At 48.6% G+C, this 18,539-nt stretch overlaps 1 protein-coding gene across 2 annotated transcripts in view; it reads left to right on the forward strand.

Annotated features, from left to right (window-relative positions):
* Positions 1 to 5,328: 5,328 nt before the first annotated feature.
* Positions 5,329 to 18,539, forward strand: part of COL2A1 (collagen type II alpha 1 chain) — a 64,620-nt gene continuing 51,409 nt past the window's right edge. Inside the window, exons 1-10 of one of the 2 annotated variants that reach the window (XM_032786766.1) lie at positions 5,329 to 5,591; positions 9,035 to 9,241; positions 10,744 to 10,760; positions 11,282 to 11,314; positions 11,450 to 11,482; positions 11,574 to 11,627; positions 12,325 to 12,417; positions 13,973 to 14,050; positions 14,870 to 14,914; positions 15,030 to 15,083. In XM_032786766.1, coding sequence (XP_032642657.1) covers positions 5,498 to 5,591; positions 9,035 to 9,241; positions 10,744 to 10,760; positions 11,282 to 11,314; positions 11,450 to 11,482; positions 11,574 to 11,627; positions 12,325 to 12,417; positions 13,973 to 14,050; positions 14,870 to 14,914; positions 15,030 to 15,083 — 708 coding nt within the window. In that variant the 5' untranslated portion in view covers positions 5,329 to 5,497. The remainder of the gene's footprint in view (positions 5,592 to 9,034; positions 9,242 to 10,743; positions 10,761 to 11,281; positions 11,315 to 11,449; positions 11,483 to 11,573; positions 11,628 to 12,324; positions 12,418 to 13,972; positions 14,051 to 14,869; positions 14,915 to 15,029; positions 15,084 to 18,539) is intronic. The other variant, XM_032786767.1, reaches the window with a different exon arrangement.

Consider the following 18,539-nt stretch of genomic DNA (forward strand, 5'->3'; position numbering starts at 1 on the left):
AGTAGCTAGAGTACTGGCCTGGGATCCAGCATACCTGCATTCTATTCCTGGTTCTGCAGCTGGGTGACTGTGTGCAAGTCATTTTGCCTCTCTGTGCCTCAGTTTCCCCATCTGCAAAATGGGGCTAATGCTACTGACCTGCTTTGAGATCTACTGATGAAAAAAACTAGACACTATTACTTCTTTCATGGTAGTGCATATTCATGGACCATTGTGTGAAGCACTGTTCAAACAGACCAGAAAGACCTGCCCCAAAGAACCTACCTAAAGGTCTTGTCCTCACCTTAAATACAGCACTGCTAGTCTTCTTGCATGATATTCCAGTCTTCTTCTGTACTGGCAATATCTCCCAACTTTCTGTCATCTGTAAATTTTATTAGCACACTCAGACTTTGTGTGCCAAGGTCACTAATAAAAATGTTAAATGAGATGGGACCCAAGACCAATCCCTGAGGAACTCCACTAGTAATGTCCCTCTTGTCTGACAGTTCACCTTTCAGTATGACCCATTGTGGTCTCCCTTTTAACCAGTTCCTTATTTCATGCTATTATGAGGAGTGTGCAGTTTAAAGTCCCAGCTGCTGGATGCATGGGATTAGATGAGACTCTCGGCTTTCTTTTTTTTTTTTTTTTAAACTAGCATGTTTCTAGCCCTCATGGTTGCAGGCTTGCAAACATGATGTGAGAGCCTCCTAAAGGTTGAGAAACCAACCGATGAATAAAAATAATGCAATTTTAAAAAAAAAAGAGAGAAATCATGATTTATAAGCTAGCTGCTTGATTTTGGATGGTCCAACCATGATTTTTTAAACACTTCAATTCGGCAAACATGGCTAATAGAGTACATTTTAAGCCCTGAAGCAGTTCGTTAGCATTAACTATTAAAATGCTGGGTTTTCCTGTGAGCGCTGTAAATGTTCAGTCCCTCTGGGAACCCAGCCTGAGTGACAGCCCGTGGCAATGAGTTCTGCAGTCTAATTATGCATTGTATCTATAAGTATTTCACTGTGCATAGGACTGGAAGGGATGTTGAGTACAGTTGGCTGCTAAGGCAGAGAACTCCATCATTTTATCATTCATAAACTTATCTCTTTTTCCTTTGATCGATGTTAAATCTGCCACCTTTCAGTTTCATTGAATATCCCCTGGGACTTTGATTATAAGGCACAGAGCACAGATATATTGTTTCACGGCAAGTGACCCCGTCTCCAGCAGCTCTGCATAAGGAAGAAGTAGCCTTGATTTATTTTTAACCCCTCTCTGGTTATCCAGCTTCTCAGCAGTAATTGTGATAAACCTGCACTGAGAATATTGCAATTCTACCCTGTGAAGACAGGAGGCAGCGCTACATTTATGCACCACCTAATTTAAAGCCTCCTTAAGCAATGATCCCAATAGGCATTGATTAGATCAGGCCCAAGGGACTGCACAAGCTACAAAAGACAAATGCATCAAAACATGTCACAGCTCTTCAGGGTGGGAACTGTCTCTTTAGTGTGCCCAGCAGAATGGAGGGCCCTTTAGACAACACTGTCAGAGAAATACTGTAATAATTATCATGTGGATGTAGTGAGATTGCCTGTGCAAGAGGAGTCTGGAAGGAGGGTTGATCACTATGAGCTGCTTTGATACCTTGGAACATCACTGAGCAGAGAGCAAGAACTATGCTGTGATTCTTGCCAAGGCAAACCCTATTCTGCAGCCATTGATCTTGGAAACATACCTCTCTCTCCTACTCCTATTTATGAGCCTGTTCTCTCCATTCAGGGGCTGATGTGGCTGTTGTCCTATGCAAAGATTTCTAGAGTGTCTTGACTGAGAGAAAGGAAGCTGTGACATTTTTAAGCAGCTTAATGGGCTTTGTCGTTATGCCAGGGATGCTCATAATGGAGTTTTTGCATCCATCTAGCATTGCTTTGACAAGTCCCCATTTTCACAGCACCCTAAATGACATCTGGCCACCTTCGAAGATTCACCCATGCTCCTTTATTGTGAAATAATTCAGGTCTAAATTCCGTAAATCTACCAGTTATTGCTTGTCGGAGGGGGCACCCCCAAAGCAATGCAGAGATAGAGATGGTGGAAACTCTCTCAATGTATTAAAATAAAGGGCTTAGTTAAGAATAACTTTAGAAAAGCAGCTCATTGCCACGTTGATTCTGGAGTTACTGTTAACTCCAAGCTAACAATGTGAAGCCTCCATGTTGGAAGCTAAAGGAAATCCGAGTTGCATGTGATTGATCTTTTCAGTTATTGGGTTTTGGGGATGGCACTGGTGTCAGGCACTAGATGAGTCCAGCAACCTCCCTTTCATATGACTGAGCCCCCAATCCTTTTCCTAGCTATGTGAAAAAAATGATTATGGTCATTTTTGGAGGGTCTGGGAATCCTCAGGTTAATCTGCCCCATCAACTCCCCCTCAGGCCCTCAAATGGCATAGCAATTTTCAAGCCAATATGATGACGCATTTGGATTTGCGAGCTCTTTGGGAATTCAGATTTCACCATAAATTGTTTTAACCTTAACTGTGGTGCAGCAAGAGAGCATCCAGGAGAAATAGCTCCTTGAATGATCTGGCAGGGCCACCTGAGTAAAAAAGTGGCTTCTAGCCCTTTTGCCTTTGCACTTTCCCTGTAGAGCACAAATGCACAATTGCTGATCTTTTCACGGCCTAATTTATTTTCCAGAGGTAAGCAATCCTGTAATTATTTCCATTCCACACACAAAAGACGCCTAGAAAAAAAACTAAGACCAAGGACAACAGCCATGTTGCATAGCTTAAAGGCAAACACCCAGCTCATTCTGATTAACCAAGAGGAACTGTTCTTGGAAAAATGAGGAGTCCTTGTGGCCCCTTAGAGACTAACAAATGTATCCCCAAATAAATTTGTTAGTCTCTAAGGTGCCATGAGGACTCCTCGTTGTTTTTGCTGATACAGACTTACCCGGCTACCACTCTGAAAGCTGTTCTAGGAAAATCTTTGTATAAAGGTAGGGCCACAGCCTTTGACATTAACTGGTGTTCAGAGGTGAAGCTTGGGGATGTGCAGCCTGCAGGATTTCAAAGTCATTGCAGTGTGTGTGGGTAGCTTACCTAGCTGCTGGCCTGGAAACAAACAGAGGACCTCATTCAACACAGCTGAATGCACACTATTTGCAAAGGGAAGTTTTGTGGACCTATGCAAACGATATGCAAATCAGAGCAGCGGATAATCTGCAAAAATGCCATCCATGGAGAGGGGCAAAGCTTGGCCGCCCTGCTACGTTGCCAGGGTCCCTGGTAAGAGAGGAATCCCAGGAGCTGAGTGACCAGCTTCGGTGGCTTTTCCCGGAGGACTCAGAGCCCGGGGCGCGTGGACCGCCTTTTAAAGGTGGCCTGGCTCGAGGGCTCGTGCGCCAAGCTCCACCCACCATGGGAGCCTTCGCCAGTGGGCGCTCTGAGGCTCAGCTTGCTATTGGCTGGGGAGGGGTGCAACTCCCCCCTCGCCCTCCCCCAAGTGGCAGCGTGCGCCCAGCTGTGTCCCTGCAGCAGCCTGGAGACGTCCCGGGACACCCACGCGCGCACGTACAGCGCCGGGCAGGGGGACGCGGCCTGTGCGCACGTGGCAGAGGCGCTGCAGTAGCAGGGGCGGTGGGACAGGGGCAAGGGCGTGCTGGAGGCTCGGCCTCTCGTTGCACCTCAGGGAGGGGCTTGGGGAGAAGCCCCCGCCCATCCGGTGAGGCAGGTGCTTTACGGGGGAGCCTGCGAGCGAACTGAGAAGCAGCACGTGCTTCCGTCGGTTGCTGAGTCGGGGCCTGGATGCTGCTGACTGGCGGCCAGGAAGAGCCCAGCACCTCTCTGTCCCTCAGCCCCAAGGGTCTGCAGACCGGGGAACTCCTCCAGGTTGTGCTAGGGGTTGCAAATCAGAGGGATTCCCCCCCGCCCCCGCTGTACTGCTTTGCAAAGCACAGCGCAACCCCATCCCTCTCCAGCGCTGCCAAGGATTGCAAAAGCCCTCGCAGTCACCCTCGCTCCCCCAGAATTAAAGCTTTGGGATCCGCGCCATCCGATCAAGAGAACGGCGCAGGCAGGGGCTGTGGAGTAAGGGGAAAGGCGCCCCCCCCCCATCCCTTTCCATAGCCTTTTCCGCCCTCTCACCTGCAGGACCACGGCCCCTGCGGCTGTCCCAGCCCTGGATGCTCAGCTTCCCCGGGGCTGGAGAGGGAGATGCCCAGACCTGAACCGGGGGCATGCGGGGATCTTCTTTCCTCGCTCCCCCTCCCCTTTTTCCAGCCGATGGGACCAGAGTTTACTAGGCTAGGGACAAGCAGGGGTAGGGGGCAGGATTCCCAAACCCTGCAGCTTGGGTGTCTTAGCTTTGCGGGGCGGAAACGGGGATTCCTGGAGCCTGATACCAGGGATTTCGGGTTAATCCCCTTTCTTTATTTCCCCGCCTCCGTTTGCAAATCACCTCCAGAAACCACGCCACCTGCGGAGTACCGGGCAGGGGAGTGGAGGAGCAGGAGCGCCGGGGAGGGCAGAAGGTCCGGGAGCCGGGCTCGAAGGGGAGAGCAGAGGGAGCCGGAGTCTGGGCTGGGACGGAAGAGCGCGGGGGCTGGGACATAGCGGGACAAAAAGGCCTGGCTGTGAACTTAGTTGCACCGGTGTCACTCCGGAGCCTCTGCCTTGGAACGAACGGAGTGACACCGGATTGACTGGCAGTGGGGCGGGGGTGCTGGAGAGCTGAACGTTCCCCCGGAAGGATACACCGCGCCCCGGTGAAGATGCCGGAGCCGGGAGGGAAGCCAAAGACCCCTCCGATCTCCAGCCGCGCCCCCGTGGCTGCACCCCACGGGCCCGGGAAACCTCGGCGGAAACTTCCCCAAACTTCTCCTCTCCCAGCTGCGCGTCTTTCCCGGAGCTGGGCTTTTCCTGCCCTCCCTCCCGCTGCCTCCCCCGCGCCTTTCCCGGGGAGCGCGGCGCGCCGGGCGCTTTTGGGAAGCTTGGGAAAACTTCATCCGCGGCGCGGCGCTTTGGAAGCCGCTCTCCCTGCCCCATCCCTGCGTGCGTCTGGAGAGACACAGCGCTGCCCGCCGCGCCTCCTCGGGGAGGAGGTGGGGTAGGTAGGACCCTCCCCTCCCTTCCCTTTCCCTCCCTAACTTCGTGCCCCTTTTGGCTCCAGGGCTGCACTGAAGCGCTGGCAGGAGGAGGGGTCTCCAGCCTTGGGGACGGGGCTCGGGGCTCAGGTTACAGCGCAGCTGGGGGGCAGGGGGAGGACTGAGATCTGGGCATATACACCGGCTCCTGGAAGACAGAGGGGCCATCTAACTGCGGTGCCTCAGCCCAGAGCAGACGGCGCCCAGATTCTGCTGGGGCCTAGGTACCTTGGATTCTCCTGCTGGTTCCAAAAAATAAGGGGGAATCGGCTGCATGAAGGCTCGGTAGTCACTGGGGAAACCAACCTCCTCCCTCTTCTCTCCTCCACACACAAAGGTCCTGCATGTCTAACATTTAGACATGTTCAGCTTTGTGGCTTCAAGGACTGTAGTGCTGCTCGCAGCCACCCAGGTCATTTTACTAGCCGTTGTCAGATGTCAGGATGAGGATATCCGTAAGTTGCACCTTTTTCTTCTTTAAAATTGATCCTGAAAGGGGGAGGTGGGGGTTCGACACAAAGGCTATGGAAGACAGAGCGACACACAGAGAGAAATCGCTGCACTTGGAAGGGAAAGATGGGGTGGTAGGAGCAAGTGTTGCAGACCTGGGAGAAGTGGCTTGAAAAAATAAGTCCCTTAAGGTCTGGAAAACTGGCCTAAGGTGCTCCCTGTATTTGATCCTGAGCTTAGTGTTTTCCGTTGCTCCTCTTTAGATCTGCCTTTCTCCCACTTTGTACCTTCTCTGGATTCTGGACGCTGGATGAGGCTCACTGCTGAGCAGTGACAAAATACTGATGGGTGAAGAACCTTGTTCCGATTTGTTGTAGTGCTTGGTTGCTTTGGAAGAGCCTGGCAGTCATGAATCCCCTGCCTGTGTATTATTTCGGCTTCCATCCCCCCTCCTTGAGTTGATTTCCACCCTGGAAAGGGCTTTCAGAGGCAAATATAACCCAGTCGGATCAGAGCCCACCCAAGGGAGAACAAAATACCTCTCCGCCTCCTGCAGCGGTGAAAGAGTTAATGCAACAAAGCTGAGTGGGCTGGGGGGGCTCACGGGGAGCCAGACAAAGAGGACATTCCGAGACAGACAAGCCAGAGTCTGAGACTTACAAAGAAAGACCTTTGTACAGCCTTTAACTCCCCCCCCCCCCCAACCCACTTCTCAGTTGGGGCTGGTGAGTAAGGTGCAGAAGAAATTGATCGCCAACAGACTTTTTGTTTAAGGATCAGAAAGGAAATTCTCCCCCCCAGAGGAGACCACCTGGAGGATGAGATGCATTCCAGACACACTAGGCAGATTGTCCAGCTTCTCCTTCACCTTCCAACCCCCTCCCCCAAATCTGAACCCAAAGAGGAAAGCAAGGAGACACGTGGGGGAGTTCATTCCCACTCCCTGCCCCCCAATATTTTACCATTTAAAAAAAAATGATTATCTTGTGCAATAGCTGCAGGATGTGACATTAAAGTCCTATGCACAGCCAGCCCTTCCCCCTACCCCAGAAAAAATTCTGGTCTGGCATATTATTCAGCCTGGAAGCTGGAAACTTTATTAGGTAGAAAGGATTTTTTTTTCACTTGTTTGGGCAGGTTTCCTATTGCTTGAATTCCATCCCTGTCTCCATATGCTCCAGACTGTAAATCAATTGCAGGGGGAGAAGTGCCTGAAAATGCCTCCTTGCGCGCCTGCTTCTGGGCCATGCTGTCTTCCCCACCCAGCCTGAGATTCCAGCAAAAAGGAGCTGGAATTCCTCCCATTCAAGCGCAAAGGAGTTGCTAGGCCGTTTTCAGTTTGCTTAGTTCATAAAAAAAGGATTGGATTTGTAAGATTTCCCAGGGAGACACCTCCATCCGACCACATACCAGGGATGCTGGAACAGTTTGTATGGTGGGGGTGCTGAGACCCATTGAACCAAACTGTAAACCCTGGATAGGATGGAAACCACTTCAAGCCAGGTGGGGCGGCAGCACCCCTAGATCCGGCACCTGTGCCACATACATCCCAAGAGAACTCAGAAGCGGAAGGCCGCACTTTGGGAATCAGTCTATTTGTAGCAACAGGTGATTCTGTTTCCTTTTCCTATTCCTGGTAAAATGATGCTGATCGGTTAATTAATTCTGCCTTACGTCTGCTGTAAAAGGATGATCTCCCCGCAGGAATATTGATTGTACACCAAAACTTGGCAGAGCGGTTCCTTTAAGCTGCCATCTCTAGTATAGGTTAAAGTATGTTTCGCATCCTTCATCATGTGCTTGGATTCCTCAGGTGTGCAGCACAAGGAATGGGCATAACCGAGCATGCCTTGTGCTTCAGTCTCCTCTAAAGCAAAGAATCGCACCCGGTTTCCCAGGAGAGGGACTTATTTTCTGCTCAGATGGCTTTAGCTCTTTTGGGAGGCTCATCTGCAAAAGTTTTCTCCAGGTCATGGAGGGAACTCAATTCTCCATTGTGAGCAGTTTGTTTGCATAGGGGAGATTGGCAGCAATGGCTTCCAGATGGAGTTGAAATGCTGCCCTTATTTATTTAAACTGGTTCCTAACAGCGCAACGTGAATTGAGCTCTGTGTACGCTCGAGAAAAGGCCCATTCATGAGAGGAAGGGTCCCCTGGGGTCCCCAAGGTGCCCCAGCTCCCTCTACAAAGGCCCCCCCTGTCATCTCAACTGCTGCCATCCGGGCTTCAGACATTCACTTGGATGGGGGAGAGAAACAGATGGCAAAGAGGCACTGATATTTTTTATGGGGCTCCCCTTATCAAGGACCCTTTCTATCGAGCTGTTATAATTGGGATAATATTATAATGAACTTTCCCAAGGGCAGTTAGATGCTTGTTCCTTTTGCATTTTTCATGGCTCCCCGCCCAAGCACCCTCCATGGCTGCAGCCATTCTCACCCGCTGCCCTCCCGGGCTCCTTGATCCATTCATAGGTTTCACTTTGATTCAGTTTGTTTTTCTTTTCTGGTGGTTTGATTAGAAAAACGGCCTTTGCCTGGAGAGAACGAGCCAGGGCTGTTGCTCTTTGTTCCTCACAGGGTTCGGTCTGGAGTGTGCATTCCAGAAGCGGCCAGGGGGCATTTAAAGAACCTTCTTTGTTACTTCTCTCTCCACCTTTTCCCTGTTTATATTTTTTTTCTGGTGGGATGAGGTTAAACAAAGCGGACCGGTATAACCCTGCCCCTTCTAGCAGCACCAAGAAAGGGAATCCAGACTTGATTCTCCTGCCTAGCTACGCTGGTGTAAATCCAGAGTAACTCTACTGGAGCCAATGGAATGACACCAGTGTAGAACTAGCGTGAAACCCAGTTCAGGCCTGGTGTGCTGGAAAAGCACACAGGCCCCTGTGGAAAAGAGACACAGGGGGTTCGTGAAGGAGGCACAAGAGGGCTGAGCTGAGTGTGACCAAAGTGGACATGGCTTGTGGCTGCTACAAACTCTACCAGACTCATGGGCACAGCTGTGTCATCAGTTTCACTCAGTGAAAGTGATGGGAAATTAAGAAGGTGCCCGGTGGGAAGCCTTGAACCTTACAGCAGTGTCAACAGCAGAAGGGCCCTGGGCCTTGAGGACAGGTCTTCCTCTCATTATCCTCTTGCGGAGGCCAAAGAGCTATCATCAGGCCTCTTTGTTTTGTCTGCTTCTGGAGTGGCCAAGAGCTCCATGTACTAATCTGTGAGATGTCTAAGGAAGATGGGGGAACCAGAACCATCCCACCTGGGAGCTGGCTTGGACTGTGAACGTGGGAGGTTATTTCTATGCCCTATTGCAATTGGTGTGGGATTGCTGTAACTGATGCTGATGGTATGACCCTGTTTCTCTCTTTCTCCTTTTTGGTTTTCTCCCTTTTGCCTCCCCTCCCACCGCGTCTCGTTTCCCCCCTTCCCTTCCTTTCCCTTCGGCACAGAGGAGGCAGGCAGCTGTGTGCAGGATGGGCAAAGGTATAGTGATAAGGATGTGTGGAAACCCGAGTCCTGCCGGATCTGTGTCTGTGACACTGGGACTATCCTCTGCGACGAGATAATCTGCGAAGAAATGAGAGACTGTCCCAGGCCCGAGATCCCCTTCGGAGAATGCTGCCCTATCTGCCCAACTCACCAACCTGCTGTCAGCGGTCGTAATTTATTTATTTCCCTTCCATAAATAAATTACTTGAAATTATTGCAAAGATCGATAGCCCCCAATGGATGAGCACCCAACAAAAGACGGGGACATCCATGGGACCTCGCTGGGAAAGGTCACTTCTCATGGACTCAGCTGGGTCTGTCTCTTTGCCTAGGCTGTAGAAGGTCTGAAATAACAGTTTGATCAAATCACAGATGAGAAGAAAGATAATGAACATAATCAATTATCTAACAACCCTGATTTTAAAGATATTGTAGTAATTACCAAGGCGGCAAGACAACACCAAATCTGTCTCTGCCCTGATGGTGAATCAAGTCTCTCTGTACCAGAGATGCCTTATTTAAATCCACAGCCCGCAGATTTCTAAGCCATGAAGGCGGAAACTGAACTGTGCTAAGTACGTAGTGCATGAGATTTTTTTTTTTTTTTGGTTTGGTTTCTTAGTATTTAACCACTACACTAGGGTCAGAATTGCAGGGTGAGCTGAATAGGAATAGCCCCTAGAATAAAGGCTTTGGAAACCTTGCTGTGAATAAAAACTAGCAAAGATCAAAGCTCTTTTTCTTTTAATTTTAATGCTACCTCCAAAATGACCTTGAGCCCAAGTTTTGTAAGAATTCCCAAGTTCAAAGGAGTCATAGCTGGTCCTGAGAGTCAAAGGAGAGGCCAGGCCTCCAGGTCGTTCAGAGTCCTGTGCCTGGCTTAGTAAAAAACACTCACTGGGCAATGTTCAGTTTCCTTAGCTGCAAAACTCTCCCAGAACTGGGGCATAATTCACTGCCATTTGTGAAGTGTTTTGAGATCCTCAGCTGAGCCCAGGAGCTAGTTCAGTGCCACTGTTTCGAGGACCTTCTCTGTCCTAGTTCCATCAAAAGCAGAAGTCGCCTTTTTTAACCCTTTGCTGATACAGGCTACCTTTCCAATGCCCCCCTTGCACCTCCCTCTTTTATTAGGAAATGCTTTCCAGCCTGCAAGTGTCAGCGAAGGGTTGAGAGCAAATGTCTACATTTTCCCCTGAAAGGCAATCATGTTGATTTGGACCTGTGCTGAACGTAGCTTTTAACGCCTGCCTGTTTTGGTCTTTTCCTTATTTTTGGTGGGTTTTTTTATTTAACCTACTTTTTTGTCTAAGCGCATTATTCTTTGGCTGCTTCATAACCATGTCCCGGTAACTTCTGGGAGGGCAAAGTGATTAGCCCACCAAAGATCTGAAATTTTCGCCACCTGCCATTAGCCATTTGGAAGCCTATTATCCCACAATGCTTTGCATGAAGCCTTGCCTGTCTGTGTGAAATGCTGGCCAATTTACCACCCCTCCAGCAGAGCAGTGACAGCAATACTCAGGCAGTTGGATATAGAGGAGAAACTGATGTTACCCCCAACCACATCCCTCCCTGGCGTCTTGTCCAATGCCTTGTCGTGTACATCTTTGTGTGCTTAAATAATGGGTTTCCTCATGATGCTGACACTTTCTCTCTCTCATTTCAACAGGGCAACCTGGCCCCAAGGTGAGATCATTATTAGTATTATTCATCACGACCACCGGGACATTTTTTCTTCTTTGGCCTTTATTACACTTCCATGGGTGTAGCATTCCGGATTCTGGTCTCAGTTTACACTGTTGTCAATGAGGAGTGACTCCAGTGGAGTCAGTGGAGTTACACCAGTGTAAGGCTGGTGGAAGTGAAACAAAATCAGACTCCAGATAGACACACAAGTTGTACCCTTTTAATTACACCAGTCTAGTTAAAGCGGTACCACCCAGCAGTGTGGATGCAGTTATACGGTGCTTATACGGTATAGCTTATTCCCTTATGGACAGGGAAAACTTCAGTGGGACAGTTACTCATGTGCTTAAAGCGGCTCTGCTCAGTTCGTTGCAGGATTGGGCAGACACACAGGTTGGGGATTATCTGCATTTCTGTGATGGGTCTAGCAGTGGGCTAGGCAGGGGGTGGGTGTAGAATCGCATACATCAATTGTGTGCAGAATTGTCAGTGTTCCTAATTCCAGCTGCTTTGCATTGCAGGGACAAAAAGGGGAACCCGGTGATATTAAAGATGTAAGTTTGAATCTTGAGTTTTCTGCATGTCCTCCATTCATTTCTTTCCCATAGTGGCGTTTAGGGTGCGGTGAGAGAATCCTGTGTGAGCTTCCTTCTCAGCTGAGTTTTCCTATGTTTCTCTCCCCCACCCAGGTCGTAGGACCAAGAGGACCACCTGGACCACAGGTGAGGAGCTTCCTTTCTCTATCACATTGTTGGAATGTTTGTGAACAAAACATTGGAGACTATTGACCTCCTCTTGTCTCACCTGTTTCAGGGACCTGCAGGGGAACAAGGACCACGGGGCGACCGTGGGGATAAAGGAGAAAAAGTGAGTTTAAGACTAAACAACCAACACAGAGCAAAAAACAAAACGCAAGAAACCAGCGGTTAAAATACTTGGAAAAGCATCAGTGTGACACATCTCCATCTTAATATTACTGCCACTTCACACCTGACTAATAGTCTGTCAGATTAAACTGTAATCTCATCGGGGCAGAGAACTTGCCATCTGTGATGAGGATGATGTCTAGGGTGCTCAGTCGTGGACCAGGACCCTATATATCTAAAGCACCATGGTTCCATTATTAACAATAACTAAGCTCTATGACAGTGGTATTCATTAATGTCATTAATGTGTAAAATGATTAATGTCTGCTGTGAGTTGCCTACGTTCAGATGACTAAAGCACCACCCTGTATGAATAATAAGGATGCTCAGTCCTTAATGACTGGTAATCTGTCATTGATAATAAGTTATTAATAATAATTAATGATGTGTTATTAACACATACTGTGGTCTGTTGACATCCCGATGAATACGGTGCCACTCTGTATTCATAATTATACTTAATGCATGAGAATAATGGAGCATATAGAATAATTGATTACAAATAATTAAATGGGATGGAATTAATAATATACACCGTGAGCCTTTTGCAGTCCAAGGACTCATGGCACATCAGGGTGCAGACTGTAATGAGTTTTTTCTGGGTGTCTGTCGTCACCTTTCTTCTTTGTTCCTTGTAGGGTGCTCCTGGCCCTCGGGGTAGAGATGGCGAACCTGGTACCCCTGGAAACCCCGGACCCCCGGGTCCCCCAGGGCCCCCTGGGCTTGGTGGAGTGAGTATCCTCAGGGGTTTTTTTTTTGTTTGTTCGTTTGAACCTTCACATCCAGGACATGCGGCTGCACAGACTGATTGAAAGGGTCTTTTGAGTGTGTCCCGATACTGTATAATTCAGCTGGAGTCACTGATTCAATAGGTCTATTTATGTCATTTTAGGGCTCCTATGAAAAATTAAATAACATTTTCGATTATTCCGAATGCAAGACTTTTTATCATCTAACTTGCTTCCTCCCCTTTAGTTGTTATTTGTTTTGCAGCTACTGATCCCCCAGCCCCGCTGTTAGATGCCATGCAGACACCCAGTAATAAAGGCCTTTATTGCTCTAGCATTTCACTGGCTCGCAAGTCAATTTCACCACTGTCCCTGGTCAGTTTCACTCTAGGGTGCCCTTTGCACTAGCCCACAGCTGCAGTGAGTGTGAACAAACATTTCATGGGAATATTTAAAGTTTCACTAATGTTCGTAGTCTGTTGCTTTCATGAGGTAGCCCAAGGCTACAAATACCACAAGAGGAATCTTTTAGTACTTCCCTTCTGTTCCTGGTCAGTTTTACTCTGTGATTCCCATGTAGGGTGACCAGACAGCAAATGTGAAAAATTGGGACAGTGGGTGGGGGTTAATAGGAACCTATGTAAGAAAAAGACCCCAAAATTGGGACTGTCCCTATAAAATCGGGACATCTGGTCACCCTATTCCCATGCACTAGCCCAACCCTGCAGTGACTGGTGTGTGTGTGTGTGGGGAGGGGTAGTGGGGCAGGTAGACACCACATGGTGATAGCTTAAAAAAAAATCCAAGGAAACATTTCTGTTGGTCTTACCTTGTGCAAGACCAAGCTTATTGTTTGGTGCAAATATAACTCAGTGATTGAAAGGCGCATTTTAATTACCCCAAATGCTATGCACTATGTTTAGAGTCACTGCGTCTGAGTTTTCTAATCTCCTAGTCTTTCAGATGAATGAATCACTCTAGATTTGTGAGGAACTGTTGGGCAGTTTCTTTAAAAAAATAAAAAACACTGAATGATTTCTGGTTTTGGAAAGCGCCCTTCGTGGTCTCTGGTAGAAGCAAAACATAATCGGAGCAAATGACGGTACTGAAATCATTTGGCCATTTTAAATGATTTTTTTCTTACTCTTCAAAGAAATTTCTCTCCTCGAACTATCACCAGATAGAAAGGCTGACCCTGAAGTAATAACACTGAGGAAATTTAAAATGAAATGTCGGAACATTTTGCATATTTACTGCAAATCAGTGTCTAGCAAATAACAGGTCTAAAAAGCCTCATTTTGTTTTTTTCTGAGATGTGGAAATGGTTGCTTATCAGCTACAGGGAACGTTTTTCACTGGGTTATTGCTTTTCACGTTACACTGGCTTGTCTGTTTATCCTAATGGATCCAAATACTTTACCAATATTAATACTTCACCAAAAACTTTAGGATATCAGTAGTTGTGATCCCTTTGCAGCCTGCATGCCCATTGCATGGCTTGACTGATCATGAAAAAGAATCCCACTCAAATGCGTCTGTGTTTTGGTGTTGTTTGCAGAACTTTGCTGCTCAGATGGCGGGAGGATTCGATGAGAAGGCTGGTGGCGCTCAGTTGGGTGTGATGCAGGGACCTATGGTAAGATAGCTCTCTGCTTCCTTTTAGCAACTGGGACACTATGCGACTTCTTTGTGGGAGGCCTGATATTTAGGGTTGAAGTTGACAGGAGCTGGGGGTTGCTCAGCAGCTTGAAAAATCTGGCCATTAAAACTCAGCTTGATATTATCTATGAGCCAGATCCTCAGCTGTAGGAATTCAGCACAGCTCTATCAGAGTCGATGCTGAATTTCACTCACTGAGATTCTGTCCATTTCGTCCTAGTCACGACACACTAAAATTACTATAAAATGGTTGCATAACCAAGGATTTACTTAGCACCAAGATGACTTAATTGCTTCTGCTTCTGCTCTGCTCGCCAGGGCATCCCAAGTCACACGCCAAATTGTTTAAATAGACTCTCCTGGGAGGGAAAGTTATAGAACGTTTTGTTTAGGGGTTGGTCTCTGTAACTTTTGGACCGTGGGCTGAGGAATGCATGACAGCAGCTACTGTTCTTCAAGATCCCACAAGATTTCCAGCAGGAAATTTCTGCTCTCCAGCCTTTCTTGGCAAGCAGTAAATGAAAAGTAGGGCTTAGTAAACATGGCTACGGTCCAGGAGAAAGCGTGCTGCTTTTTTTTTTTTTTTCCCCCTTCCAAGTAGCTTCTAAAGGAAAAATAATTCTCGGCGATATCTCCAGAGGGGCTGAAAACAAAAGGGACAATTTCAGAATATTCTCTTGCCGAGGGGTAAAGTTCCTTGTTCTTTGTGAGCCATCAACTGAAACCGCTCGCCCCCTTTCACTGCGGGGGGCTTAGAGATTTTCTTAATGATAGTGATTTTTGTTTCCCAATGTAGGGACCTATGGGACCGCGAGGACCTCCAGGACCAGCGGGAACTCCTGTAAGTACTTGCTCTTTCAGGAGCGATCTGTCTCGTTGGGGGTAAAATAACATAGTGAATATATTGAGCGCCATTGTTGAGATGGCTAATGAGGCTCCTTTGCTGTATGTTGCAGGGCCCTCAAGGATTTCAAGGCAACCCTGGAGAGCCTGGGGAACCTGGAGCTTCTGTGAGTAACCAGCAGCTTCGCTTTTGGCCAAAGAAGCCGTGACATGGCACAAATTGACACCTCAGTTACCCATGCAAACGGCCAACACCCCAGCTGCACCCGCAAACGTCCCAGAAACGTGAACCCCACATTAGAGCTGCCCTGAGGAATTCCAAAAAGCCTCTCCACCAGGAGACCTCCGATGCCAATTTCTCTGAGCAGAATTCACCCTTCTCTGAGTCTCCGCTGTGATATCACTGATAATCAAAGCTGAGGTGAATGACCGAGGAAGTGCTTAGATTAGAGATGTAGGCTGAGATGTTCAAAGGGGCCTAAGAGATTTGGACACGCAGTTCCCAGTATAACTAATGAGGACTGGGCTTCTAATTCCTGGCGGTGGATTTGAAAAATCTCAGGCCTTGGCTTTAGGCACAGGAGGCTGATGAACAATGTGACGAATAGAAAGGAAACAGAATTAATGAGACAGATTCAGACTCAAAGACTGTGTACACTGCCCTGGCCATGTAAGGTGCCAATAAAGTGGGTGCCCGTTTAGCTCACTCCTATTTTAAGGCTTCTTTGGACTGCTCAGGTCTTAGTGCCCATGAGAATCAGGCTCAGTGTGTGTATCTTAGGTGCACAGGGCATGACAAGAACGTGCTCTGACACTGTACGCTGGAGAAGCTGCATGGTTGGTGGCAGTGATGGTGTGGGAGGGCAAATTGTAAGTCCAGACATAGCTGGTCGCTTTGCAGGGTAGGATGAAAAAAGGACAAAGGAGCTCAGCTCCGATGGTGAAGGAGACAGGGGCAAGGAGCTAGGAAGCAGGGGAGCCCAGTCAACGTAATATACGTAGATGCTGGAATTAGGGATTTGATCCTGTGTCTGTCTCACATTGGTTTGGAGAGGCACAACTGACTGCAAGGCGTGGTTCAATGTGGCTCTGTGCTGCTATCGCTGTAGCACCTGGGAGCCCAACAGACACTAATGGATGTTCTTCTAAAACAGGTAGAGAAAAATAACTCCCCATTTAAAGACAGGGAAACTGAGGCACTGGGTTGATTAAGTGGCTTTCTCAAGGCCACCCAGGGAGTCTGTAGCAGAGATGGGAATAGATACCCCCTGCCTCCAGGATGGCTGAGTCCTGGCTCAGTGCCCTACCCACAGGGCCGGCCTTAGGAAGTACGGAGCCCGATTTGAATACCCGGCGGCGGTCCGGGTCTTCGGTTGCACTTTGGCAGTGGGTCCTTCACTTGCTCCGGGTCTTCAGTGGCACTTCGGCGGCGGGTCTTTCACTCGCTCCGGGTTTTCTGAAGGACCCGCCGCCAAAATGCTGCCAAAATGCAGCCGAAAACCTGGAGCGAGTGAAGGACCTGCCACCAAAGTGCCACTGAAGACCTTGACCACCGCAGGATGGGTAAAAATTAAAAAGTTAGGCACTCTTCTTTAGGGGACGGCCCTGCCTACCCACGAGACTATCCTTCCTACCCATGCACCTATGACCCAGCATAATTTATACAGTGGGGCACCACAGGGCTTGGTGTTAGATTCAGTCCTGTATAATCTCTGCATTAATGGTCTGGGAGGCAAACAGCCCATTAATGAGGCTGGGAGATGAGACTACATTAGGGAGAGTTGCAAACAACAGTCAGGAATGGGAAAAATTTGTGAAGGAGCCCCAGGGAGCTGGAAAATAGCAATATAAGATGCAGCGTGAACAAATGCTAATCCAGTGGGCGAGGATGGGATGGGAATGATCCAAAGGACTACAGTAAAGGATCATCTAATCCATTCCTCGCCCTAGCCTGTTTTGGGTCATTCTTTACGCTAACGGGTTTTTTCCAGTCCTGCCAAGCAGTGGGGCTTCGACTGCTTACCCTGGAAGCATCCTATAGCAGATCTCACTATCAGGACATTTCCTCCCCTCCAGTGTTCCAACCAGAATTTTTCCTTTTGTTCAGTTTCATCCCATCCGTCCTTAGTCCTCCTCCCAGCCAACTAAGGGGAGGGAGGAACCGACCACATTAAAAGACACAGAGAGGCAAGATAATTGGCCATTTGGACAGGCGTTTGCAATGCAAACAGGCCATGCAGTTTGGAGCTGCATCTGCAGAGGCATCCCAGGGCAGGGAAATTAGAACGCTTCTCGAATGCTTCCGCACAGTGGTTCTTGACCTGGGGGTCACAACCCACCCGGGCCTTGCTAAATGCAGGGAGTAGGTGGATCTATCCATGGTGCTTATCCAGCCCCCATCATGGTAGCTTCTGAGCTTCTGAGGTCGGCAAGTGGTGTCAATCCCATTTTACGGCTGAGGAACTGAGAACTAAGGCTCAGATCCTCAAAGGTATTTAGTCACCAGATTCCCATTGATTTCCCACCTTTGAGGATTCTGGACTGAGTGACTTGCCCAGGGGCTCTATGCCAGGTCAAAGCGTTGAAACCAAACCATTCCTCATTGTGGGGGTGTCTAGCTAGATCCCGGCTCTGTGTGTGTGTGTGGGGGAGGGTATGGAAATAGAGGAGAACCGGTGCTCTGGTATGACTTTACCCAGTTGGGGGCTGAGAGTTATCAGCAAATTGGAGGGAGTTCAAAGAAGATCAGTTGGGTGTTGGGGGCGTTGGGTTAAGAGAAAGGATTCAAAGAGCTTTGCTGAGCAAGAGCCAAGAAGGAGAGGAAGATAAAAACAGCCCCTTGAGTATAGTCCTATTGTTTCTTCTGACTCAGACACTCCATAAGCGGGAGCAGGTGTCCTCCTCAGAGCAGCGACCGCGGAGGTCAAATCCACAGCTAGTTTATATTGATGTATCTCCATGGATGCCAACTTTGAGTTACCCCAGCCGAGGATCGGGCCCGTTTAGCTTGCTCCAGGGGGTTATCCCCACAGGGAGCAATGCGAGGAAGTTAACGAGGGAGTTAGAATTTGGATGAATGTCAGGAGAAACTTCCTGACAGTAAGATGGGTCAGGCGGCGGCATCTTCTTCCAAGGGCAGGGGTGGGTCTTTGGAAGCTAGGTTATGTAAACCCCTAACAAGTTGGTGCTAAGTGGGGTAATGCTATGGGGTAGAATCGAAAACTGGGATCAAGGAATATCCATTCCAAGAGGAGCTTGGCTTTAGGCAAGCAGTCTGAGCTGCCATTTGCAGTCTACAATCTTGCTCTAACAAAAGACATGGCAGTGTCTTTAATGAGGAGAACTTTGCTCATGTGTCCCGTCAGGGCACTTCTGGGAACACGGTACCCCGCCGTTGGTTCTGTGCTGGTGCAGAGAGAAGAGCCTCATCTGCTGGTTCACTGATCCTGCTTCCTATAGAAGTCAGAGCTTTCCTGGAGGTCTCCCCTCCAGGCCAACGCCACATAGTCTTTCAGAGCTGCCAAGCTCACAGCTAGAGGTTTTACAGCTGTTTATTGCACACCGCCCAGGGAAGCAGAGGGTGTGTGGGAGAAGCCACTCGGCTGCTATAGATTTCCAGAGAA

This window comes from Chelonoidis abingdonii, chromosome 26 (assembly GCF_003597395.2).
Source record: "Chelonoidis abingdonii isolate Lonesome George chromosome 26, CheloAbing_2.0, whole genome shotgun sequence".
NCBI classification, from domain to species: domain Eukaryota; kingdom Metazoa; phylum Chordata; order Testudines; family Testudinidae; genus Chelonoidis; species Chelonoidis abingdonii.